Source organism: Takifugu rubripes, chromosome 6 (assembly GCF_901000725.2).
Source record: "Takifugu rubripes chromosome 6, fTakRub1.2, whole genome shotgun sequence".
Classification (NCBI taxonomy): domain Eukaryota; kingdom Metazoa; phylum Chordata; class Actinopteri; order Tetraodontiformes; family Tetraodontidae; genus Takifugu; species Takifugu rubripes.
The window spans coordinates 2,007,421-2,032,092 of NC_042290.1; the positions used below are offsets into that span (position 1 = coordinate 2,007,421).

Below are 24,672 nucleotides of genomic sequence, written 5' to 3' on the forward strand. Positions count from 1 at the left end.
TGCGCATGCGTTCAAATGAAATTAAATCCAGGTGAAAGCCATTCTCTTCTCCGACGATAATGGTTGAGCTGGTTTACCGCTATTTAAATGGATTATTTCATTCCCAGTTTATGCTCATTTTAAGGAGGAGCAGGAGGCTGGAGGTCGGTCACAGCTGTAAAGATGCAGCAGATCTATGGATCAGACCAGTAGACATTATGAAATTGTGAGATGTATAGAGTGAGCAGGCTCGAAGCATTCAGCAGTGACCGAGGCCTTCATTAATGCTGTAATGTCCGGCGGCTGCCGGTGGGTGGCGCCAGACATAATAAAGCCGCCAGATGACACAACCTTCCTGATCTGATACCGCGTTTTCAGTCTTTGGAGCAAATGTGTTTTATTGCTAACTAAGAGACTAAAACTCTACTAATGTTATCAATGTGGTGCCTCGTCACACAGAGTGTTGCTTAAATGTGTGCATAAAATTGTGAACGCTTGTTGACCTACCGGGTTTGGAATTTTCCAGAGAACCCTGAACGCACCAGGAGGTTTGACAGCTCGACAGGCAAACATGGCGGCCGCTAGCTAAATGTCCCAGTTATTGTCTCCTTTATTGTCAATATCAGCGCTCACACACACGCACACGCACACCTCTACACCCGCTGTCCCTGGACACGACCGGAGTCTCCTGTGTTTTATTACCGCGGTGAACAGGAGCGGGGTGAAGGGTTGCTTTCTCACCTGTCCGCCGACATGATTCACAGGTGAGCCTCTCACTCCGAAACTGTGTCTCCTTATCTTCTTGATTTCACTTTGAACATTCACTCTTATGCCACCGTCACCGTCGCTCTTGTTAGAGATTAAATGGAAGCGTGATTTGAGAAATCGGATAATTTAGTTCTTGGGGCAAAGACAGGGCGTTATCGAGCCAGGCAGAGGAGGGGATTTAACCCGAGGTTTCTCTCTGTTTACGGCTCCATTTGTTGTTTCAGCTCAAAGCCAGTTGAGTCAGTCTGTACTGAAACCAACTCCATATTTATATGAAGTCAGTCATTTACAACATACAACCAGTTGACTTTAGGTTTTCTGTTCCATCGCTTGAGAATCGTGATCACGTGATCCATTTTAACATCGACGCCACCAATGGTGGATTAATTTTACCGAATCAAAGTTTATGTCTCACCAATAACAGGCACACATTTCTAAGGTTGACCAAAAAACTCAGAATTCATAGATCAAATGTCGGAAAGGTTTGTGTTCTTATGCAAAAATGATGACAACAATGAAAATAACAACAATGATTATAACAACTAGGACAATGAGAATAACAATGCTGTGCCTAAGGTTTGCGCAGCACCTTGGTTGCCGGAGCTTTTTAGCAAAGCAGTCTGTAGCCTTGATTCTATTAATATACCATGAGCAGCTGATCTAAACACGCTGGTGGAGGCAAACATTGTTCTTTAAACACCAAACCTGCTGTTAAAACCTGTGAATCAATGTCAGATTACACGGACATCGTCGATTGTTGATAGTATTGACACAAGGCATTTTAACCTCCTAAATGCTGCACTGACACTGGTTTGTGACCACCCTTTACTCGTTTCCTGCAGCTAATTCCAGGCCTCGCCATAAACCAGGCCCCTCACTCCTCCCTCCTCTAGATGATGACATCACCGACACCAGTAAAGCATACCACCAAGCCTTTTACCCATGGACCACAGCGTCCGGGTTCAGGGACCCTGGACACTCTGTCCATTTCCTCCCTCCTCTCTGGAGATGAGGAGACCGATGACAGACAAGGAGGTGAGGAAGAGTTGGGAGAGCTGGAGGTGAACCCCTATGATGGGCTGCCCTTCTCCTCCCGCTACTACTCAATGCTGGAGGAGAGGCGTCGCTTCCCCATATGGAGGCTCAGGGAGAGTCTGCTGAAGCACCTGGAGAACCACAACATGGTGCTGCTCAGTGCAGCTGCTGGAGCTGGAAAGAGTACCCAGGTAACCAGGAAGGAATGGAGGAACCTTTGTTCCCAGCAACCAAGTAAAAAGCCTGTAACCTTCCCCGTCCCTGTTGTGGTGTTAATGGAAAACTTGTCCGATTCACTAGTTCCTGTTCAGCTGTGAGAAGGAAATCATTTCTAAAGTCAGACCTACAAAGGTCAAAGTACTGTTGCCCTTGACAACAGTGTCAGAGGTAAAGAACATGTTAAGAGGAGTAATGCTCTCATCCTGTCCCAACACCAGTGTGTCCAGGTGATATTTACACGTGTTCTTTTCATTTCACACCTGTGTATAAATAGTGATGAGCCGGTACACCTGTAGTAACGTACAGAAACATAAAGTCGTGCTGACCAAGCATTCCTGATGGGTTTTTGGTACTTCAGCGTGTTTTTTAGGTACCCTGGCCCACCGTGGATGAGTGTTCTCCTCTGCTGCTGTTCTCCTGCAGGTTCCACAGTGGTGTGTGGAGTACGCGCTCTCCTACCAGTTCTCCCAGGGTCTGGTGTGTTGTTCCCAGCCATATTCTGTGGCAGCGGTCAGCCTGGCCCTGCGTGTGGCCGATGAGATGGACCTGAGCCTGGGCCTGGAGGTGGGCTACAGAGTCCCCCATGACGATGGCTGTACGCCTGACACCCTCCTCAGGTGAATTTGTCATCTGTTTGCCTTGTTCCTGGGTTACAGTTGTTAAAGTTTACAGTTTTGTGAAGACAGACAGAATAAAAGACTGCAGGACACTCCTACTGTCTCCAGGGGATCACCACGCTTTCATGTCTTTACGTGGGAAAGTCTTCTAGATAAGTTGTGATCCTTCTGTAGATCAAATGAGGTGCTTTTTGTTCAGCTGTATGTGCTGTTATGATCTGCTGTCCTGTCCTCAGAGGACAGGAGGACGTCCAGGTTGGATTAAACCATCTCTGTAATCTAATGCTCCACAAGTGTCTCACAGCCACACCCTGACCATTGTTGTGTGTTCACTGTTGGTCGCTCTCCAGGGTGGAAGTAAAAGTTAGACAGGATGAACGCCTGTCTGACTGACTGTGACTGCGACAGAAAGCTCAGCAGGCTTCCTGACGGTTGTTGCTTTCTCCTCAGATTTGTCAGCGACACTCTCCTGCTGGAGGAAATGATGTCCGACCCTCTGCTGCACCAGTATGGGGTGGTAGTGCTGGATGAGCTCCAGGAACGTACCATGGCCTCTGATGTGATGCTGGGTCTGCTGTGTGACGTCTGTCGCCAGAGGAACGACTTCCGTGTGGTTCTTCTTACCCATCCAACGCTGGCGCCTCGGCTCTCCGCCTTCCTCGGCCCAGAAGTTCCCCTCCTCTCCCTGGACCCCCCTGCTGACGGCCAGGAGAATGACAGGCTTGAGGAAGGCAGGCAGACTGTGGATATGACCAACATGGAGACGCTGTACCGGGAGCTTTCTTCTGGGAGGCAGCCAGTCACGGCTGCTTGTCATATGGTTCTGGATCTGCACAGAAGAGGAGAGGAAGGAGACGTCCTTGTTTTTGTAGCCAGTGCGCAGGTACCGTTTCCTGCCTGCAGAAATATGAGGCCAGTTCAGACGAGCATAGATGCTGCTGCAACCTTCACCAACATGCATGTTTGGTTAAGGGTTGCGTGTAATGTCCTGGTTTTAAGCACATGACTTATAACATCATATAGCTCCTCAGAACAGTTTGTTTGGTACATATTGACCTTGGTTAGATGTGTGTGTCACACTCAAACACCCTGTGTCAACAGCTCCACATCTCCAGTGTCCTGCTGACTGACTGTCAGAGCCAAGTGTAGAGATGTGTACAGCTGTAGCGATCCTGATGTTGTCTTGTTACAGTCACACCTGCTACCGAATTCACACCTTAAACCATTGTTGTTTTGATCTGAGCTGAGGAACTGCTCCAGAAGATGATCAGGGTTATATCTGTTATATAAGTTCAAAAGGCCAGGGCCACAGATTAGCCACAGAGAGATCTTACAGGTCTCAGGAGTCTTCATGGCCTTCATCCCTAATTCAGAAGTTATAATCAGTACAGAGAACCTAGTTCAGGTTCTTTCCAGTGAAAACACTCAGTCGGCTCCAGAAACACATTAAAGCTCTTTAGCTCACTTCACACAAGTACTAGGTCCCTCAAGAATCCATGCTAACCTGCTAACCGGGCGTTTAACCTTGTAGTAATCATCAGTCGTCATTATCGGATTATACTGCCTTTTGTGGATTCAGAGCTCATCACAGCTCATCATAGCTCCTGTTGGAGTTCTTGATGATTGAAAATCGACTGGTTTCTGTCCTGGTTCTTCTGACCTCAGTGTCGCCCTGCTACAGTTGACCAGAGCATCCTGTTCCAGAGCCAGGAGCAGGTCACTGGGATTAGACCGGTCCAGATCAAATTTATCAGATTGATTCAATTATGTTCATGTTCAGGATGTTTCCTCTTCATGCAACAGGTTTGTTGCACCAGACGTCCCTTTACTTTGTACCTTTTCCCTTGGGAAAAACGATTGAGCAGCAGGAATAAATGTTCACATCTATGCTGATGGCGCTCAGCTGTACAGTATTTCTCTATGAGACCAGAGGAACCAGAACAGTCAGGACTGAGGTGATTGTGTTTGGTCCTGACCTGCTCAGGATGGATCAGCTGAGCGATCACATCATGACCCTGGAGGATTGTTTCTGTAGCCTCCATATTAAACAGGTCTCCAGATCAGGAGCATGCTGACCATGACAGGGCCAGACAGATCTTTATATGAACACCACAGGTGACTGGTTATTGTGGTGATTGCCATCTCTTCCATATATGTTCCAAGTATTATTGCCTCAGGTCCTGTGGGTCTTGTTCCACCAGCAGGACAAGTGTTGGGTGACGTGAAGTGGCTTCATTTCTTCCCTCCTTGTGTAGGAAACAGAGGAGTGTGTGTCTCTGCTGGAGAAGGAGTGTGTAGCTCTGAGTCCCCAGCTTGGTCCTCTCAGGATTCTGCCCCTCCACGCCGGACTGGGGGGCAGCGCCCAGCGGATTTACGAATCTGACCCGGAGCCTTCCTCGCAGAGGGGGAGCGACAGCTCTGAGGGGGGGCGATCCTCGGTGACAGAAGCCAGGGCCTCTGTGGTGAAAAGGAGGGTTATTGTCACAGACGCCCTCGCCGAGGCGTCCTTCTCTTTGCCCGCTGTCCGCTACGTCATCGACACGGGCCTTCAACTCACAACCGTGAGTTTGTGATCTCATCAGCAGTTCCCAGTGATAGGCCCGACACAGCAGGTTTGGAGTATGCAATCAGATCACTGTCATGTGACTGTGTCTCCAGGTTTACAACCCTCAGATCAGAGCCAACTCCCACATCCTGAGGCCCATCAGCAAAGACCAGGCAGACATGAGGAGGCAGCGGGTCAACAGCCACCTTCCTGGTAATGACCTTCATCCCTGGACTTCTGTGCTGCAGTCGTTGGCCAGGTCACAACTCTTCTTCTTGCTCTTCTTCAGGCTTGTGCGTCCGTCTTTACCCTCAGTCTCTGTATGAGAACGGGATGCAGGAGGCTCACTCTTCAGGGGTCATGGAAGAAAACCTCAATCACCTGGTGCTGCTGCTCAAGAGGCTTGATATTGCTGACATGGGACAGTGCAAGTTTCTGGACAGACCAGGTAGAGCGATGATGCAGGCTGAAGAAGAGAAGGGGTTCAGAAACAGAAGCTTCTCTTCCTTGTTCTCAGCCCCCGAGGCTCTCATGCAGGCCCTGGAGGACTTGGACTATTTGGCAGCGCTGGATGATGACGGCAACCTGTCAGAGGTGGGCATCATCATGTCAGAGCTGCCGCTGGAGCCGCCGCTGGCTAAATCCCTGATCGCCGCCTGCGAGTACGACTGCGTGGACGAGCTGCTGACCATCGCTGCCATGCTGACAGGTACCGGTGATGAAGAGGATGGTAACAACATGACGCAGGTCCATTCAAACCTAACATTTGTGTGCACCTGTGTCAGCTCCTACCTGCTTCATGACAGTAGAAGCCAGCAGGAAGGAGGCTGCTCTTCGCCACTGGCGCCCTTTGATGCACAGCGAGGGAGATCACCTGACACTCATCAATGTCTACAATGCCTTCATACAACGTATGTGTAGAACGTAGAGCAGCCGCTCCTGCTCACACGCCTTCTGACGTGTTGGCAGGCTTCTCACTGACCTTCTGCTCTCTTCAGATAACCAGGATGAGGCTTGGTGCAACACACACTTCCTCCTTCACGCTGCCTTACGATTGGCTGTGGTGATCAGGCTGGAGCTGCTGGAGGTGATGCAGAGGATAGAGCTTCCTGTGTCTCCACCTGCCTTTGGTTGCCAAGACAACTGCACCAACATTAAGCGTGCTCTGATATCAGGCTTTTTCCTCAATGTAGGTGCCCTCCTCCCCTTTTGCCCTATGAATGGCATCACTAGTTTAGAGTTGTGCTGAATGATGAAGGGTGCTGTGTGAGGACACGCTGGAATCAGACTGCACTAGTAATATCGTAGCTGCTTTATTCAGCATGTAGTGTTTCTCCTCAGGTGGCCAATGATGTGGATGGTTCAGGTAACTACCTGCTGCTAACTCACCGCCACGTGGCTCACCTGCACCCCTTCTCATCCTACTTGTGTCGCCATCCCCGGCCCAGTCCCCCCAGCTGGGTCCTCTATCACAAGTTCACCGTCTCACATGACAACAGCATCTGCATTGCTTCTGAAGTCCACCCTCAGATGTGAGTGCAGCCTCTCCTCTCCTCTCCTCTCCTCTCCTCTCCTCTCCTCTCCTCTCCTCTCCTCTCCTCTCCTCTCCTCTCCTCTCCTCTCCTCTCCTCTCCTCTCCTCTCCTCTCCTCTCCTCTCCTCTCCTCCTCTCTCTCCTCTCCCTCCCTTCCTCTCCTCTCCTCTCCTCTCCTCTCCTCTCCTCTCCTCTCCCTCCCTTCCTCTCCTCTCCTCTCCTCTCCCTCCCCTCCTCTCCCTCCCTTCCTCTCCTCTCCTCTCCTCTCCTCTCCTCTCCTCTCCTCTCCTCTCCTCTCCTCTCCTCTCCTCTCCCTCCCTTCCTCCCCTACCCTACCCTACCCTCCCCTCCCCTCCCCCTCCCCTCCCCCTCCCCTCCCCTCCCCTCCCCTCCCCTCTAACCCTACCTTACTGGATGTTTCCGTCACGACAGGCTTGTGGAACTGGCCCCCCAGTACTACCTGGGAAACCTGCCCTCAGGTGAAGGCAAAGAGCTGCTGATGGAACTGAAGCAGAGTCTGGAGCTTGAGAGACCATCAGATGAGCACGGCGAGGCCCAGAGAGGTCACAGCGAGGCCCAGAGAGGTCACGGCGAGGCCGACGACCAGCCCAGTGCTGACCGCTGCATCATCCAATGAGATGAATTATGAGCTGAAACGGTCATTTTGTTTGATCTTTAATGAAACTTTTTGTCAGTTTGTGGTCTGGAAGACGTATTTTACTGTCTTCCAGTATTTTACTGCTCCACGATGACTTTGGACTTGTGTGGATCAATGTGCCACCTGTGATGGTGTCTCAGGGCTCCCTGTGATGCAACTGTAGCAAAAAGCTTCTCTTCAGGGTTTTATACTGCTGCCACGCAGTCATCAGAAGAGGAACGTTGCTACTCTCATCTGTCGCACCTTTAAAGGACGCGTGAGCTGCGTTTCTACATCTGAACGGACTGTTTGAGTCTGGAATCACTGGAGTCACAAGAATAATATTTTTATTTAAGGTGTTTGGCTTGAAAGAATTCTGTTTTTAGCAGCAGTTGTCTATAAATGTTGTATTTTAATTAAATGTAATAATAAAATTGGCCTTAATCTGGATGTTTCTGTCAGACTTTCTGGAAGAGTTGAGTTGAGTCTCAGTTTGGGGCCAGAAGATTCTGATCCTGATGTGATTTCTGGTAACTTCCCAGGAAGAGACTCACAGAAAGCTGGATGGAGGTGAACGGCAGGCAGATGGTGGTTCTTGGAAACTGTCAGACTGGAAGTTCAAACCTCTTCTGGCTCTTTAACCTCCTGCTCAACCAGTTTTTTGGCATTCCTGAGGCTCAGTTAGCAGGAACGTTCTCTCTTTTGGCTCATTACACGGGTAGCTAGAGAAGGTCTACAAGAACTCTAATAAAATGGTCATTTTTTAGCCATCCACAGATCTTCATGTTATACATTTAATATTAAATCTTTACCTTTTCTACTGTCTACAAACACACGGCTCCACCTGCCCAGGATAGGCAGTGATGATGAGATTACCTGAAGGGAGCGCTGGGGACTCTTCTATAGAGGAGGAGGAGGAGGAGGAGACGATGCCCCGTCAGCTGACCCAGGGTTGTTGGCTTCCTCACCTTGCTCCTCTTCAAAAACAATCGGTGTTGCTGAAGAACTGGACCAGCTGAGGTCCTTTGGTGTTCTTTCCTTAATTCATTTATTTATATTCCAGTTTAACGCTTCAGGTTTTCTGAAGAATTTTGTCAACAATTAGGTCCACATCTTAACTGCTGACGTTCCCAAAAAGGATATCAACAACAACAACCACAACTTTAAGCTCTGATTAATATATAAAATAACGTACCAATGTTTGGGTGGTGTGAGTGGAGGGAGGAGGGAGGGAGGAGGAGGACGTCTGCCCTTCCTCAGTAACCTGAGAGGCTGTGAAAGGAAGCCAAGAGAAGAAGCGGAGAACTTTGAAGGTGTCTCGGGCCTGCTGCTCAGCCAGGCTCAGCAGGTTTATTTTAGATCGTGCATACGCAGAAACAGACATGTCACACATGCTCAATCCTCTTGTCACTTCTTCAGAGCAGCGTCGCTCCTGACCTGACACGCAGACTCATCCTGCTTTAACAGCTTCAGCTCCACCTCCGTCTGCCGGCGCATCGCCTGGGAGGAAGCGTCAAACGTTCTAAGAGTAGCAAAAGCATCCTTCCTGACAGGTTCCATATGAACCAGACAGGTGAAGAACCAGCCACATGACAGCAAAGTCATAACCCACCTCCAGGTCTCTGGTGACACTGTGGTTGGGGCCATGGGTGACCAGCAGAATGCGGTAGGCCTTACAAATCAGCTCATGAGCCATCTCTATCATCCCAGCCTGCAGATGAGTGACACCTGCGCGCATCACGGCTATGCCCAGCTGGGCGCTGTTAGGGTGGTACAACTTCCTGTTGGAGAGAGAGGACTGTGGTGACCCTTGCCTTAGGGTCAGGGGTCACGGGCATAGCAGAGCTAATGCTATGGATCTCTTTCATGTGTTTAGTCACAATATTAAAAGCGGCTTCAGAAATGGAGCAGCAGCCTGACCTACCAGCCTCTGCTCAATGGAGGTTCTCAATGACAGGAAGAAGGATGATTAAATGAGGGTAAAACGCAACCTGTGCTGCTCACGTGTATCCCTGCACCATCCTCCGGGCGTAGGCTGCAGCCTCCGAGAAGCAGCGCAGGTACGAAAGTACCTCAACAGCAGCACTCAGCACACGCAGGTGATGGAGATGAGTGTCAGCCAAGAGGTTCTTCTGCTTCTCCAAACACTTAGAACACAGCATCCGGACCTGACGGAGGAAGAACAACCCCCAGTAGAGAGAAGGGTGGAGCTGGTGGAGGCGCAGCAGTGGGGTGCACCTACCTCCTGGAAGTCTTTGTCCATCAGAGACCTTTCTATCTTTTCCAGACACTCTTGGCTGAAGGCTGTCACCTCCTGCACCTGATCAGCGGAGGGCTGATGACAGCAAAAAGCTTTAAGGACACAAAGCGGCGTTAAAATCAGTCCTGTATTGTCTGAATCACTCACTTTCCCCCCAGGGCCGTCGGCAGCAGCGGCCGTCATCAAGTCATCCTTGATGTGCTGCCTACAGTGTTCACAGGTGCACTCAAAGTAAAAATGTTCCTTCAGCTTCCTCTGACGCTCAGCAGACGTATCCAGGAAGTCTACATAGCTGACGGTCAGCTCCTCCCCCTCACAGATCTTCCTCAGAGCTCGTAGCTCGATCCTGCGTGGACAGTAGAAGTTATAGCGCATGCGCTCAGTGCATGAGGTCAGGTGGGACTGTTCTGAGGTTCAAACTGGCAAATGGAACCAGCAGGGAGGAGGCGAGAGGTCGCAAGGTCACCGTTTCTGTGGGACCGCCTCACGTGATGACAGGAAGTCATCGCCCACCTCAGGAAAGTTCCTGTATGCTTCTCCGTGTTCCCAATTCCTCCAACCATCACAATCTAAAATGCTTTTAGTCTCAGTCAGCAACACACAACAGGGTCCAGATCAGGTCCTGATTAAAAGGAAGTTATTCCAAACCACATATTAAACACATGCAAACGCTCTCTCTCTCACACACACACACATACAAAGGAAGACTCACCTCCTCTTAGAGTGGAGCGCTGAGTTTGTAGCTGAATGGCTACAACAGACAGAAACACTGAGATGGGGTCACAGCTTCAGCACCGTTACACAACCAATCCCTCATTTCTCTCATGAACTGTTCTCTAAAATCTGAGACACTAAACATCTTGAGCCAGGCAGCAATACTCCACAGCCTCTAACCTTCACTGCTCCCATTTGAATTGGGAACACTGGACAAGGTCCAGTTCTGTGGAGGATCGTGCTGCAAGACCCCCGATTGGGTGGTGGGTGAGATTAGAAAGAGGGGGATGTTGAGGTGGACGGATTAGCTACTGTACATCTGTTGAGGAGGTGACTCGGACACCTACTTGCCATGGTTGAGGACGACGCTGCAGTTGGGCCAACAATCATGGTTGACCAGACACAGGTTGGGAAAGAGTCCCACACCAACAGCTTTCAAACCTCTCTGGTCACTCAGCGTGAAGCCGTTGCACTTGATCTACACAGAGAGCGATGAGAAGGTGAGCGTGGGTGTAACAAAGAGTCGCAGGAGACCCTTGAATCATGTGACACACCGAGATGTTCTTACAATTCCAAAAATGTGTGCTATTTCATCCAAAGAATGCTTTGTGCGTCCACAAGACCAGTATTGCAGGAACACGTGGACATCAGTGTCGATGCGCTTGAGGTGGTCCTCAGGGAGGTCGGCCACATGGTCCTCCAGCTCTTCAACTGAGAGCAGCTGACTGTCCGACGCCACGCCTGTGTCCTTATGTATACGCCACATCACGCGTGCAGCCAGACTGGACACACATGGACAAGAACTTGCATTTGAGACCAAAAAAATACTGAAACAAAGCAGCTCATATTCACTATTATTGCGCCTTAATGTTCACAACAGTCATGGAACACAGGTGAACCTGAACGGGTGATGTCTCCTTACCGAACCTTGTCTCCCGGCACCGTCCCCAGCTTCCTGATGGCCTGGCACTCCTGCTTGTGTTCCTCCCAGCATGCAGTCTGGCAGGTGCGGTTGCAGTAGTGGGCGAACTTACACTGGCCGCAGCGGTGCAGCTGGGCCTGATGGCGAAAACAACTGTGGCACACCTGGGAGGCAAAACTGCACAGAAGGGACACAGACGAGGTCGTGGCACTGTAAACTCAAGCAAGTCCTCAAGGTCACTCAGATCTGCTGAGGTTGTGACTGACCAACACGTGCACATTAAGAGCAGCAAACAGGAGGAAAAGAAAGACAGGGGACGTGTTTACATTCTTCTACCAGTACAGCAGATGGTCCAGTGTCTGCACCAGAGTCACCAGGAGGTCTGTGTGAACTCATAAAGCCTGTGAAGACACCAAACCACAAACCTTGGACCAGTGGAGCCCCTCTCCCGTATCACAGACCACTCAGCTCACACATTGTTTTGGTGGGCATCAGCGATTACATGAACTTGATTGCCTCTGTAACTTCATCCATCTTTACCAGTTTGGGGTTTGACCAGTGGGGCGGCAAATATCTAAAGACCGTTACAAGTTACAGTCCTGGCCCAACTGGTCCACCTTGTTCTAGGCCCAGTCCCAGAACAGCATCCAGCTAACGTGGGCTAACTATGGTTACTGGGTCTTTCAGTTCATTAGTAAGTACCCGTCCTTCAGTTACCAGCTCATATATGGAGCTATCATATAGCCATGCTAACCCACCTCAGCTAAAGCTGCTCAACTATGGTGCAGAATAGCAAGGACATTGTATCTGAATGTTGCACTTTTACTTTTTGACAATCTATTTAGAACCAAATTGAAGTGTTTTAAAAGTTTTTAAGAGACAAAAGATTGTGAGTTCACAGAACTCAGGTGTCCTCATCATGAACATGATGGCTGAAAACTGACGTGCTGAAGTTCAGGCGATGTTCATGTCCGATTCTACACATTAGTCTCGTACCTGTCGAAGACCACAGCAGAGTAACTGGGCTCAGCAAACACCACCTCCCCAGTGCTGATCTCTTTGGTGGCCCTCAGGCCTCTGCCTTTGATCCCTCCATCAAACAGCTCAGCGCTCTCCATGTTCCCCACAGTCATGGTTCAGTCCAGAGAAGAGCCAGCAGAGTAGAAGAGAAGCAGTTGAGTGTCAGGTAGCCTGGCGGGGAGTGGGGAGGAGGGAGCCCAGGGTGGCCCAGCGTAGCCCAGCGTAGCCCAGCGTAGCCCAGCCCTGACTCTGCCAAAAATAAGCCCGGCCTCTCTGTGGGGAGGATCAGTGGAGAGGGAGAGGAGCAGAGGGAGAGTTCCTCTCTGGCCCTGGTAGTGGTCCCTTTTTGGGTTGGTTTCTCCTGTGGTATTTTGGTCGGAGGCAGCTGTGAGTGTCCGTCAGGAGCGCCTGACTGGAACTGGAGCTGCCTGACTTCTCTGCAAGATTCACAGAGCTGCAACTGGGAGAGCAGCAACACCACATACCTTCCAGTATCTGGAATGGTTTGGTCTCTGTGGATGAGTGAGGTGAAACATTCCAAAAGAAACCTTTTAAACATGGTGAAAAAGCCAAATGAAGCTTTCGTTTGTGTTTAGTTTGAGCAGCTTAAAACAAATAATCCATTAGTGAAAATATACCGTGGTAACAATTGAGGTTCTATTCTAATTAAGGTTTCATATTTTAAGGGGGTATTTCTGATTTTAAGTGTTGGATAACTGATGAAAGTCCTGCAGCACTGAAACACAAGCAGCAGCATTCTTCAGCATTTCACTGGTGAATAAATGGATTTAATAAAAATATTGATCTTTTTCATAACTGAAGATGTCTCTTTCAAAATTCGAGTTACTATTGAGCTGGATGGACAGGACGCCATGTCCCAGGAAGGAATCAGGCTCTCTGTCTCTCCAGTGCACGCACCCACATGAACTGCAGAATCAGCCCCAAACCAGCCAGAAAACCCAAACATGTTTGATGTGCTTCTATTATCTGTAAGTTTGTTGTAGCTACTTTATAATCTCATTTTCCCCTGACTTAACTCTCAACTATATTAACATGTTAGTTTACCAATTGTGGCCAGGAACAAGCCTTCTTAATGGTTCTAGATAGCTGCCCCCTGTTGCTAGTCTTGGGTAGTGCACAGGCACCGTCCCAGGATTCCAGTCAATTCAGTCTGTTGGTGCAAAGCTGCTTTTTGTTTAACCATTACTGGTGCTGGTGTTAAAGCGGCCCTTCATTTGCATGTGAAATTACAATTTTGAAGTGTCCCCTCTGAGGACAGAAAAGAAAAAGGGAAGGAAATAGAAAAAGGTTCCTCATCAGTAACTAAAATTATGAAACAATGAAGCAGAACACGAGTCATTGACTGAGGAATGTGTTTAAAATATGGAAATACAAATTCTCATTAACATGATCACAAAAGGCACTTTGACATTAAAGCTTCACAAACACAAGCAGAGCAGGTCAGAGGTCATATAAACACACACGTTAGCGAGGATCTGTGTCGCTTAAACAACCTTCATGACAGGACCAACAGGACTGAGATGTTGGATTCTGTAAAGCTCCTAGAAACAATTTTGAATGTAACAGACGCTATATAAACAAAAATTGATTGATTGATTGACACAGTGACCTGGATGTCTGAGCAGGTCATGAAACGTTCCACAACACTCATTTTCTTGATTTCCTTTCATAAACAAAAGTCTTGAGCAACACAAACAAGCTTTAAAACGATTGAACTAGGTAGATCCTTCACATTCGCTCTTATTGGCATCTGTCTGGGTCTAAGATGAGGTTTATCCTCAGAAATGTGGTAGCGGCTGCAGATGAAGACAAACCGGTGGAGGCACCGTCGACCCGGCGACCGCCCGAGGCCAGTCCTCTATACGTCATAGAAATCGATGTGAGCTCCCGATGGGTAGGTGTCCTCCATCAGCAGCTTCATCAGCTTGGAGCATGACTCCTCACACGTGAGCACCTGTCCCTGAGTGGACATGTCAGAGAAAGACTTCCTGATGCTGGGATCAGCTGTGGTGGATTTGGCTGTTGAGTACATGTCCGTGTCCAGAGGCCCTGAACCAGTAAAACAGAGGAAAACCATGAAGGTGGACAAACTGACACAGCTCCTGATGTGCTTCAACACACACATACATAAATATATCTGGACAAAACATCTACAAACAGGCAAGAGAACTGAGCAAAGCCTGAGAGACGAACTCTGAGGGACTGAGAGCGGCAGTGGCAGGACAGGACAAATGACCTTGCCTGTATTATCAGTGGTGGACATCAGACTGTCCAGAGTCCAGCTTTACCCAGACAAGAGGACAAGCCTGCCAGAGCACCTTTGGCCCTTTCTGTAGACCAGTCAGACCCACACTGGTTTGTGGAGGGGACCTGTGCCTCCATATCTTTCATTATTGAGGTGTTGACATGCAGATGAATGGGTCTGCACTTCCCCCCCACCTCACAAAGTCCTGAATACAGTGCGCGTTCCTCACCTGGAGCATAGCTGAGAACTCTCAGCTCTGGTTCCTCTGCTGCCAGAACCCTGAACATCATATCTCTGGCAGCCTTGCTGGTGCAGTACAGCACCCAGGAGCTAAAGGGCTGTTGGGCACACAAGGAGGAGATGTTGACCACAGTCCGCTTCACACCTGGACGTTGTGGGAAAGCCTGGAGGATGCCAGCAGTCAGACAGAGACAGGAGCTGACGTTGAAAGACAAGTAAGAGTCCACGTCATCCCTGTTGGTAAAGGACCTTGCGTAGCGGGACACGTCTCCCAGAGAGGCTGTGAGGACAGGGAAGAACTTTTCAGTTATTCAGACCATCGAGTGTTTCCATCAACTGGAGAAGAAGAAGAGAAGAACACAGAAAGAAGACACAAAAGGAGTGAGAAGATCGAACGCTAGAAGCCTTCAAACCCTAAAGCTTCATTAAATGTAAATGTTTGACAAGTCAGTGGGGCTGTGGAAGGATGAGCAGTGAGATTGGGATGACATCACAGTTTTCAGATACACAAAAATGGTGCTAATGATGCTAAAAACGGCACCATTAGGACCTTTGTTATAAGGTATAAAGGGTCTGGGGTGGGAGTTAAAGGGTCCGGGGTGGATTATACATCTGTATCTAATTAATTCATGTCAGTCATTTGTAATAAATGCTTACCTGCGTTGTTGATTAATAGAATGTGATCCATGTCGTCGGTAAACACCTGTTGACATGCTCTAACCACGCTGCCGGGGGCCTCCAGCTCACCCAGATCTGCCACCACACACTCCACCAGCAGGCCGGCTATCCCCACCTCTGAAGCGGCCAGCTCTGCCTGCAGAGCCCGCAGCTTGTCAGCGGATCGAGCCACCAGAACCAGCGCCGAACGCGGCTGCACCAACCGGGACAGTTGTCTGGCCACAGCCCGGCCGAAGCCCTTGGACGCCCCTGTGATGACACACAGAACTCTGCCAAGATCTGCGCGGATCGGCTCGGAAAACGACATTATGGAGCGAATCAAAGTGTGACGTGCGTGTGAGTGAGAGAGACGGCGAAGCACTTTCTTCTTCACGCATGTTAACCAGCGTGCAAATCCGTTTCCTGTTACCGCCACCTCTCGGTGGCAGGTGGAATCACATCTATTAAACTGATGACCGAGCTGAAGGACCCCCATAACACCCCAATAATAACACACACACACACACACACACACACACACACACACACACACACACACACACACACACACCAGCAAACAAATACAAAGAGAGGTGGGAAGATGGACATTAGGACAAGCAGAAACATCTGGAAGTGTCCAAATTAGTATGTCCACACAGGATGATTGATTTTTGGAATAAATGCAGATTTATGTTACTGGTTTATGTTACTGGTTTATGTTGCTGGGTTATTTTTCCAAGATGTTGTGGCTGATGCAGAAGAATCAGGGAGCTGTAGTCAAAATGTGTGTGGATGTTCAGCCGGTGGAAGATGAAATAAGCTCCAAAAGACAGGAAGTTAGTGACCACAGCTTTAGATGTTAAACTAAATCAGGGTTCATTCTCCTCTTTTAGCTTTTCTAAATAACAGTCGAGGAAAGGGGCCCTCAGCAGACCTTTGGGCCCCTGCAGCAGTAGTGGCCAGCAGCGCCCCCTGTGGCCAGTATCACCCCCATGTTCACGGCTGGACAGATGTTCCTCTCAACAGATTCTGTGTCCCTTGTTCTCCAAACACACTTTTTCTCACAGCAACAGCAGCAGCAGCAGAGTTCTGGTAGAAGCTCCTGGTTCCACAGGTCTCTATAAGCCACCAGGCTGGTCTGGATGTTCTTTAGCAACTTCTGATGCTGAAGGTTGTGGTGAGGATGCAGGAGAGGTGTTCTCCTGACCACTCTTCATGAAAGTCATGTTTGGGCAGCTGTATCAGAACAGCTGAAGAGTCAAGCACACCTTCAGAGGCTGGCAGACCTTCCTGGAGGTCTTCTGCACTCAGACAGGGTTCTGACTGGTTCTCTCTGATTCTTCTTGGTCTCCCAGACCTGATCTTGGCCTCCACTGTTTTGGGGGGGGTTCTTCGCCTTTTCAACCAAAATATCTCACGGATAATGCTGAAATATTGAAAGTGTTTCATAACTTTCCTCCACCTGCTGAAGGGTCTCAGTAACACATGTTGTCCATGAGCCAAAGACCAGAGGAGAGGTGTAGTCACGTGTTCTAGGCCCAGTTACCAGAACCAACAGTAAGTGGTGGAGAGACAACCGGCGGGATGAATTGCACGAGAGGCAGATGTGTCCAGCAGAGATGGTCCTTCAGGAGGGACAGGTCCAGTCCTGCTATGGTTGAGACACACTCAGTCATGTGACCATGCAGAGATCAGAGAGATCAGATAAAAACTGTTTTATGGTCTTGCAGAACACTTTTTATTTTAGGGGTTCAGAGAAATGAAAGTGTTGACAGAAAGCTATTGGACCTACAGAATGAGGACACTTTCACACATGAAGCACTCATGCACACGTGCCAGCAGCACAGTCAGGGACCTGAATGTGCAGCAGCACCTTAATGTGCACGGGAAACGTGTATGGCTGTAATGTAAACATCAGGAAGTCTCTAGAAACCTTCACTCCCAAATGTGGTGCAGAACATTATTTCTTCAGAGCAGAACCTTATCAGAAGGTTCTACCTGACTGTTGGCCCAGAACCCTGATCAGGCTGAGCCTGAGACAGCGAATCCTTGAATCCAACATGACCGCCTTCACAACCAGCTCAGTTCCTTTAGAATCTAAAGGAACCAAGTTCATCTAAAGTTTAGATGATCCACTGTGGGCGGCAGCAGCAACAGCAGCCTCACACTCCTGAAACAGCCAGCTCACTTTTGGGCATGAGTTTGTTCCATATTAACAACAGGTACTGAAAATTAAAGGTTGTGTGACTCCAACATAAAGATACAAAACTGCACGACTATAGATATAAAACTAGAAAACACCCATCATCTGTGACACGATGCTAATCACACAACCGCTGCTAAATCCAGGTGGCCTGAAACAAGAATTCCAAATGATGCCGAACTCTCTTTTAAATTCTTTAAAATGAAAAAAGGAAGTTTTTAAAAAAAAAAATGTGTTAAGAAAAAGGTTATTCTGAGTTATTCTGGATTATTATGTTATTATGGGTGATTCAGAGTAATTCTGTTTTATTCTGGGCAATTCTGAGTAATTCTGAGTTATTCTGGGTTATTCTGAGTTATTCCGAGTTATTCTGGGTAATTCTGGATTATTCTGAGGGGATGGTGGCTGTTGTAGGTCACATGTTTGATTCCAGATGAGCACGTCGGTCATTTTCTAAATCACTGTCCTGAGAGATGAGCTTGTAGGGTTTCTTTCTTTCCTTCTCCTCCAGCACAGAGTTTCCCATCTCCACATCCTTGCTGCGGAGCTCATTTCTGGAAAGAAACTCCACAATTCCTGCTCCAATGGAGTCTCCCAGGACATTGGTGGTAGTCCGGAGACGGTCCCTGTAGGCGAGCCAAGAGAGCCAAGTTAGAGACTGGGATTCAATTCAAGACACATTTATTTAAACAAGTTTAGTTAAAACCAAGAACATCTCTAGACCCTTGACCCAGCTACCATAACCCCTTTAACAGAAAAAAACCTTCGGTGGGACCATGGTGTTTGGTCCTGAACCTCTCAGGGATAGATTAGATCATATGATCACTCTAGATGGTATCTCATTAGCATCTAGTCTCTCTGTGAGGAATCTAGGAGTAACTTTTGATCAAAATCTCTCCTTCAACTCACACATTAAATTAGTCTCGAGAAGTGCCTTTTTTCACCTGAAGAACATCACAAAGATTAGGAAGCTACTGACGTATCGTGATGATGAAAAGTTAATTCATGCATTTGTTACTTCCAGGCTGGACTATTGTAATTCTTTATTATCAGGGTGTCCAAACAACTCTTTAATCCTCCAGTTGATCCAAAATGCTGCAGCCAGAGTTCTGACAGGTCTTGACAAAAGAGATCACATAACTCCTGTACTGGCGTCTCTTCATTGCTCATTGCTCTTCATTGCAAAGCTTATTGTTACTAATTCTGTAGTTCCAGTTATTATCATAGACAGACACATTATCATACTTAGGGGGTCGTCTAATCATTAGGTCACATCTTAGCTATGCTGCTATAGGCCAAGGCTGCCAGGGTCCAGAAACATGATCACCTGGCAGGCCTCTGTCACCCCACTGGGTCATGGTTTCCTCTCCTCTCCTCTCCTCTCCTCTCCTCTCCTCTCCTCTCCTCTCCTCTCCTCTCCTCTCCTCTCCTCTCCTCTCCTCTCCTCTCCTCTCCTCTCCTCTCTCTCTATCCAGCCCCCCATCAGCAGAGGGGTCCCCTACCTGAGCCTGGTCCTGCTCAAGGTTTCTTCCTGTTAAAGGGGAGTTTTTTCCTGCCACTGTTGCTTGTCTGGGGTCAGCCCTGGGATTCTGGAAAGCACCTTGAAACAATTCTGATTGTAAAAGACGCTATATAAATATTGATTGATTGATTGATTGATTGATTGATTGATTGATTGATTGATTGATTGATTGATTGACTAGAATCATATGGGTGGGGGTCAGGCTTATATTGATAAAGGTATAACTACTTATTTCTATTGTTTCTAGTCATTTTAACCACTATACTGACCTCTTGCATGTCTATAGAAGTGAAAATGATTCAGGAAACCAGTCCTACCAAACCAAAGGAGTCCGGATGAAAATCCAGAACAGCCATTTGGTTCATCCCAGTTACAAGAGGGCAGGATTTCCTTATTACCCCAGTTTTCTGAGGAGTTTCTGGTTAGGATTTCTAATTGAAGTGATTAATTGGGAAACTTAATTATCTTTGCATGATAAAACTCTTATAAAAAAAATCTGAGCAAAAGAGGGATGTAGAACGAGTCCCCAGAGGAGGTGGGGAAGTGTGTCCCTGTGGTGGATGTAAAGCTAATTTAGACCTATGAGTTCTGGTTTGATACTTTGCTCAAATCACAAGCTGCTCTTAACCATTTACTGAATTACTATTACTAGTAGTACTAGTAGTACTGCTAGGACAGACGTGTACTCACAGGGAACCCAGTCCACTGCAATGATGAGGGTGATGTCATCAGTAGGCAGTCCAACAGAGGTGAGAACGATCACCATGGTGACCAGGCCTGCCTGTGGTATACCAGCCGCTCCGATGCTGGCTGCAGTGGCTGTGATGCTTGATGGGAGGAAACACACATGAAACGAGTCCAAAGGTCGACTGCTCGGTTGTCATTAGCTGCTCTTTACCTAATTGTGATGATCTGACCAAAGTTCATCTCCATATTGTTGACCTGGGCGATGAAAATGGCTGCCAGGGCCTCATAGAGTGCCGTCCCGTCCATGTTAATAGTGGCGCCAACCGGCAACACGAAACGTGTGATTCGCTTGTCAATTCGGTTGTTCTCCTCCAAGCATTTGAAGGTAACAGGGAGGGTGGCTGAGCTGCACACACAAGTCAGACATCATCACCTTCTTACAAGGACTTCACTACAGGCGAAGAAGCAGTGTTGCCCATGACAACCTCAACCATATTGAACAATCATCTTAGCCTTCATGGAGACGACACTCCCAAAACACAGCAGCTACAGCGCATGTTCCCAAACATACATTATTAACATCTTATTTCTGGTTCCCTTCGGGCACCTGACTGACTGAGTATCAAGGACACACATACACACAAACACACAATAGTGTAGAGGTAGTGCAGGTAATGGATAACTTACCTGGAGGAGGTGCCCAGGGCCGTAACTAACGCTTGCAGGAGGCCGCCGATGAAAACAAAGGGGTTTTGTCGAGTGATAGTGAAGTAGAGAGTGGGCAGGATAATGACGCCGTGGATCAGTAAGCCAATGATGACTGTGATGGTATACATGCCCAGCTGGCCTCCCATCTGCGTCAGATCGTCCATCTCCACTATCTTTCCTGCAATCAGGAATAGAATACCAACAGGAGCGTACCTGAAAGGAGAGAGAGATGGAGTCTGTTACTGGACACACTGGAGGTCTGAAGAACACTTGCACCAAACTTACCACATGATGATGGCCACCAGCTGCATTATGGCCTCATTTAGGCTGTCAAAGAAATCTCTCAGGAGCTGGCCCTGCTCCTTCATGTTGCCAATAATCAGGCCAAAGCACATGGAGAAGACCACCAGCCCAAGGGCGTTGACGCCGTTGACCTGACCCGGCATAGGGATCACTTCCTCCCTTGTGATCTCCATGAACTCTTGGGTTCCATTGGTTGAGTTAAAGAACGTTTCGTTCATTGTCACTGTCAAATGGACCACTCTCTTCCCATATTTGGTTTTGAACTGGAAAACGGAAGAATTACACCTTAATATTGCATCCCTATAGACTCCTACAGCCAGAATCAACCTTCTTCTACCATTTCAGGGGCCACCTTGTCATTAATGTCTATCCAGGACAAGGTCTTACTCTAGCTTCCACAGAGTTACGTCAAACATCCTTGTCTCGCTAACAAGTGGCTGACTGACCTCTGACCTAACCTAATGTTTAGTGAAGGACATGCTGGTGCCCCCAGGACATCTCTGGTTTAGAGAAGCTACAGAAGGATGGTTTCTGCAGTGGTTCCTCAGAAGACTCACCTGCTGTGTGCAGGCTTGTACCAGGTTAGGTGGGAACATGTTCCTGAAAGAACAGACAGAGAGACGACTGACACTGACAGTAACGCCAATGACGGGAATATCACTGCTGGGCTGAACTACCTGATCAGATCCAAGAAGGCGTCAGCTGGACTGACTTGTTCTATGGTCTGCTGCTTTCCAAACTCCTCTTTAGAGCCTTTTCCAGGGTGGATGATGAGCACAATTATAATTCCAATAAAAACTGCAATGAAGGTTGTGGTCATGTAGTAAATCACAGCTCTCATGCCCATCTTCCCCGAGGCCTTACTGTCCAAAGCTGCCATTCCTGAGGGGACAGAAGGTCACAAGCATGACTACTCGTGGGGGTGGGGGATAATTGTTGGGAGATGTTACATTCCATACTTCAATATCTATCTGAAGGCTAAGATGGTGGGACAGATAATGGTAGAATAACAGCCAACACATAGCAGAACCACATCCATAAAGACACACCTGCCCCAATAGTCCCTCATTCATTAAAGGGAACCGTCCCATCTATCTACCAACCATGAACCTGATCAACGCTACATGGAAGCTCCTGTCAGGCATCATCTCTGCAGTGTAGATGAACAATGTCAATCTGTACATGAGCAGGACTCCTCCCAAGGAGACCCTGGTCCTGGCCTTTGCACAGCCCTGGGCCCCCCTGTCAGCCAGATTATCACTGGGAACAGATCTGATGATCCGTTCTGAGGTGGAGCAACCACAGATTTCCTCCTAATCTACACTTGTGGAGATGGTGTGAGGCGTTCCTGAGAATGTGGAGGGAAAGTCCAATGACCCTCTCAGCTTCACCCTTCTTATCTCCTGCTGGGATACAGGTGCATCAGGAAGAAAGAACACAAAAAGCCTGAAATGTTCCCAGGACTAAAGGAGCAGTTAGACAACATGTGGTGGCAGCTACCAGTAATACCAGTGGTGACTGTGGCGTCCCCAGAGGACTGGGTCCAGCAGGTTCCTGGAACATGTCCAGAAGAGTAAAACAGCTAAAATAGAGCAGAGGGCCCTCAGGCTCCAGGCCCCTGAGCTAGATCTTCACAAGATCTTAAATGTGGAGCACATTCTTTTCACCTTTATTCCTGCTCATTTTAGCTGTTTGGATGGAAGAAGAACAAACAAGTGTGGATGTGGACGCAGCATCTTTGCCCAGTAAGTCCACATCCACCTCGTCTTAACTCGTCCTGGAGGTGTCTGATCACTTTCTGACACACCAGTTACCTGTTATGAGACTGGAAACCAGTAAAGGAAGAACAAGCATCTGAAGCATTCTCATCAACAGTTCTCCAGGGAAAGAGAAGTACTTGACCTCCCGGTAGGTCATCTTATAGGGCCGGAGTGTGAAGCCTAGAATGATACCTGCAAAGAGAGAAGTAAGTGGCAATGTTGCTGGTTTACAGTGAGCAGATGGATGATGGAGCCACATCCAGCATACTCACCCACAACAACAGCTCCGACTGTGAAGAGCACAAAAGCATTTTTCCTGAGGAACGCCAGCACATCCTCTTTGGAGACCTCCTCCACTTTCCTCTTGGCCTTCATGGTGCGTATGTGAATGCCTTCCCTGATACGCTGCATCCTGCTGAACCAGCACAAGAAGACCCATAATAATAGAATAGAATAGAATAGAATAGAATAGAATAGAATAGAATAGAATAGAATAGAATAGAATAGAATAGAATAGAATAGAATAGAATATGACGTTTCTGTCAGTACGAGACAAATCCCAAGTGAACAGCTGACCTTGTCTGCAATAAAAGGCAAACTGAACAGATATATTCAGGAATTTCATGCAATAATGGAGAATATGGGATGTAGCTGTCTCTTTGCCTGAGTTGTGTAGCTCTGTCAGGTGTTGGACGTCTGTCAGTAAATGATCAGCATCATGTATCTTCAGGATGGAGAGCGGGATGGAGATAAAAGCTGTAAAGTATGTGAGTGAGTGATGAGAGGAGCAACCTTAGTTCCTGATGAAAAGGAGCCACCTTGGAGTAACAAATAAACTCAAGCCAGGAAACAAAGAGTTTGTTTCTCTGTGAGTTTTAAACCATTTTAAAGTGTCTAATTTCTGAGTCTTTATCTGCAGACACAACTCAAAGTTGACAGCCTACCTTTAGGATGGTGTCTCTTTAGTTCTCAGCAGAAGATGATCCTGGAGGGCTGGAGCTGGCACAGCTGGCTCTTCCTGGAAGCTGGAGATGAAGGTGAAGCCTCCACATGTGGAACAGCTTCATGCTGCAGCAGCTGTGGGTGCAGCACCAGCAGGGAGGGAAGAAGCTCCTCCCACAAGAGTGGTGGACACGCCCCCAAATACTGACAGAATGAGATTAGAACAGATTAGAACATGTCTCTGTCCTGCCACTCAGACGTGTTTTCACTCCTTGTTAGGAATATGTGCCGACTCGTCCAACATGTAGGTGTCTGTCAAATGTCAGTCTGAGCAAAAAGAGCATCAAAAATGTTTGATTCAAAGAGGAAACTGACTGATGAAGGAAAAATATCCATGAAAAAAGATGTATAATAATTGAATAGATATAAATGGATAAATAAATAGGTATAATTCACCTTTAACACAAGTCACATTGGTTTATTTCAAATATTGGGAATACTACTACTATTACTACTACTGCTGCTGCTACTGCTACTACTGATATTACTACTACTACTACTACTACTACTGCTACTGCTGCTGCTACTGCTACTACTACTACTACTACTACTACTACTACTACTATTACCGTACTATTACTACTGCTGCTGCTACTGTTACTACTACTACTGCTGCTACTACTAGTACTGCTTCTAAATCAATCAAATCAAATCAATCTTTATTATATAGCATCTTTTACAATCAAAATTGTTTCAAGGCACTTTCCAGAATCCAGGGCCTAACCCCAGACAAGCAACAGTGGCAAGGAAAAACTCCCCTTTAACAGGAAGAAACCTTGTGCAGGGCCAGACTTATGTAGGGGGACCCTCCTGCTGATGGGGGGGCTGGGTAGAGAGAGAGGAGAAGGGGGGAGGACAGGTAGATGATAGAGAGGAGAGGAGAGGAGAGGAGAGAGAGAGAGGGAGAGGAGAGGAGAGGAGAGGAGAGGCACAGAGCACAGAAACACATACAAAAATACACTATTTATGCAAGCCGCCGGCCGAGTGGTCAGTGGGGCTGGAGGTCATCACGCAGCTACGAAAGCGGCGATACCTGTAAATGAATACAGAATACTACTACTGCTACTACTACTGC

The 24,672-nt window shown here is 47.9% G+C and overlaps 4 protein-coding genes across 5 annotated transcripts; 1 reads left to right on the forward strand and 3 right to left on the reverse strand.

The window, feature by feature from the left end:
• The first annotated feature begins 69 nt into the window (after window positions 1-69).
• LOC101065515 (DEAQ box RNA-dependent ATPase 1) lies at window positions 70-7,783 on the forward strand. 2 transcript variants are annotated; one of them, XM_011604427.2, is made up of 12 exons: window positions 84-743; window positions 1,590-1,973; window positions 2,425-2,618; window positions 3,069-3,501; window positions 4,874-5,179; window positions 5,277-5,376; window positions 5,453-5,611; window positions 5,681-5,872; window positions 5,949-6,074; window positions 6,162-6,352; window positions 6,505-6,695; window positions 7,129-7,783. In XM_011604427.2, the coding sequence occupies exons 2-12, from the start codon at window positions 1,641-1,643 to the stop codon at window positions 7,331-7,333; spliced, it is 2,430 nt and encodes an 809-aa protein (XP_011602729.2). In that variant the 5' UTR covers window positions 84-743; window positions 1,590-1,640; the 3' UTR covers window positions 7,334-7,783. The 2 variants fall into 2 exon arrangements, with proteins under 2 accessions (XP_029693474.1, XP_011602729.2); XM_029837614.1 differs by lacking the exon at window positions 7,129-7,783 and having other exon boundaries at window positions 70-743; window positions 6,492-6,646.
• An 856-nt stretch (window positions 7,784-8,639) lies between these two features.
• LOC101065744 (histone-lysine N-methyltransferase Smyd1-like) lies at window positions 8,640-12,561 on the reverse strand. Its single transcript, XM_003965088.3, has 10 exons — window positions 12,226-12,561; window positions 11,230-11,406; window positions 10,876-11,089; window positions 10,655-10,785; window positions 10,306-10,344; window positions 9,741-9,939; window positions 9,576-9,668; window positions 9,338-9,501; window positions 8,946-9,114; window positions 8,640-8,833 (listed from the first exon to the last, which is right to left on the reverse strand). The coding sequence occupies exons 1-10, from the start codon at window positions 12,360-12,362 to the stop codon at window positions 8,741-8,743; spliced, it is 1,416 nt and encodes a 471-aa protein (XP_003965137.1). The 5' UTR covers window positions 12,363-12,561; the 3' UTR covers window positions 8,640-8,740.
• A 1,046-nt stretch (window positions 12,562-13,607) lies between these two features.
• On the reverse strand, window positions 13,608-15,808 carry LOC101065970 (sepiapterin reductase-like). The gene is made up of 3 exons (XM_003965089.3): window positions 15,413-15,808; window positions 14,745-15,035; window positions 13,608-14,319 (listed from the first exon to the last, which is right to left on the reverse strand). Exons 1-3 carry the CDS (start codon window positions 15,738-15,740, stop codon window positions 14,129-14,131), a joined length of 810 nt encoding a protein of 269 aa, XP_003965138.1. The 5' UTR covers window positions 15,741-15,808; the 3' UTR covers window positions 13,608-14,128.
• A 1,329-nt stretch (window positions 15,809-17,137) lies between these two features.
• On the reverse strand, window positions 17,138-23,684 carry LOC101066193 (excitatory amino acid transporter 1). The gene is made up of 10 exons (XM_029837588.1): window positions 23,540-23,684; window positions 22,868-23,010; window positions 22,650-22,787; window positions 21,513-21,717; window positions 21,393-21,435; window positions 20,818-21,098; window positions 20,512-20,745; window positions 20,036-20,230; window positions 19,818-19,964; window positions 17,138-18,241 (listed from the first exon to the last, which is right to left on the reverse strand). The coding sequence occupies exons 2-10, from the start codon at window positions 23,004-23,006 to the stop codon at window positions 18,031-18,033; spliced, it is 1,593 nt and encodes a 530-aa protein (XP_029693448.1). The 5' UTR covers window positions 23,007-23,010; window positions 23,540-23,684; the 3' UTR covers window positions 17,138-18,030.
• Window positions 23,685-24,672: the final 988 nt, after the last annotated feature.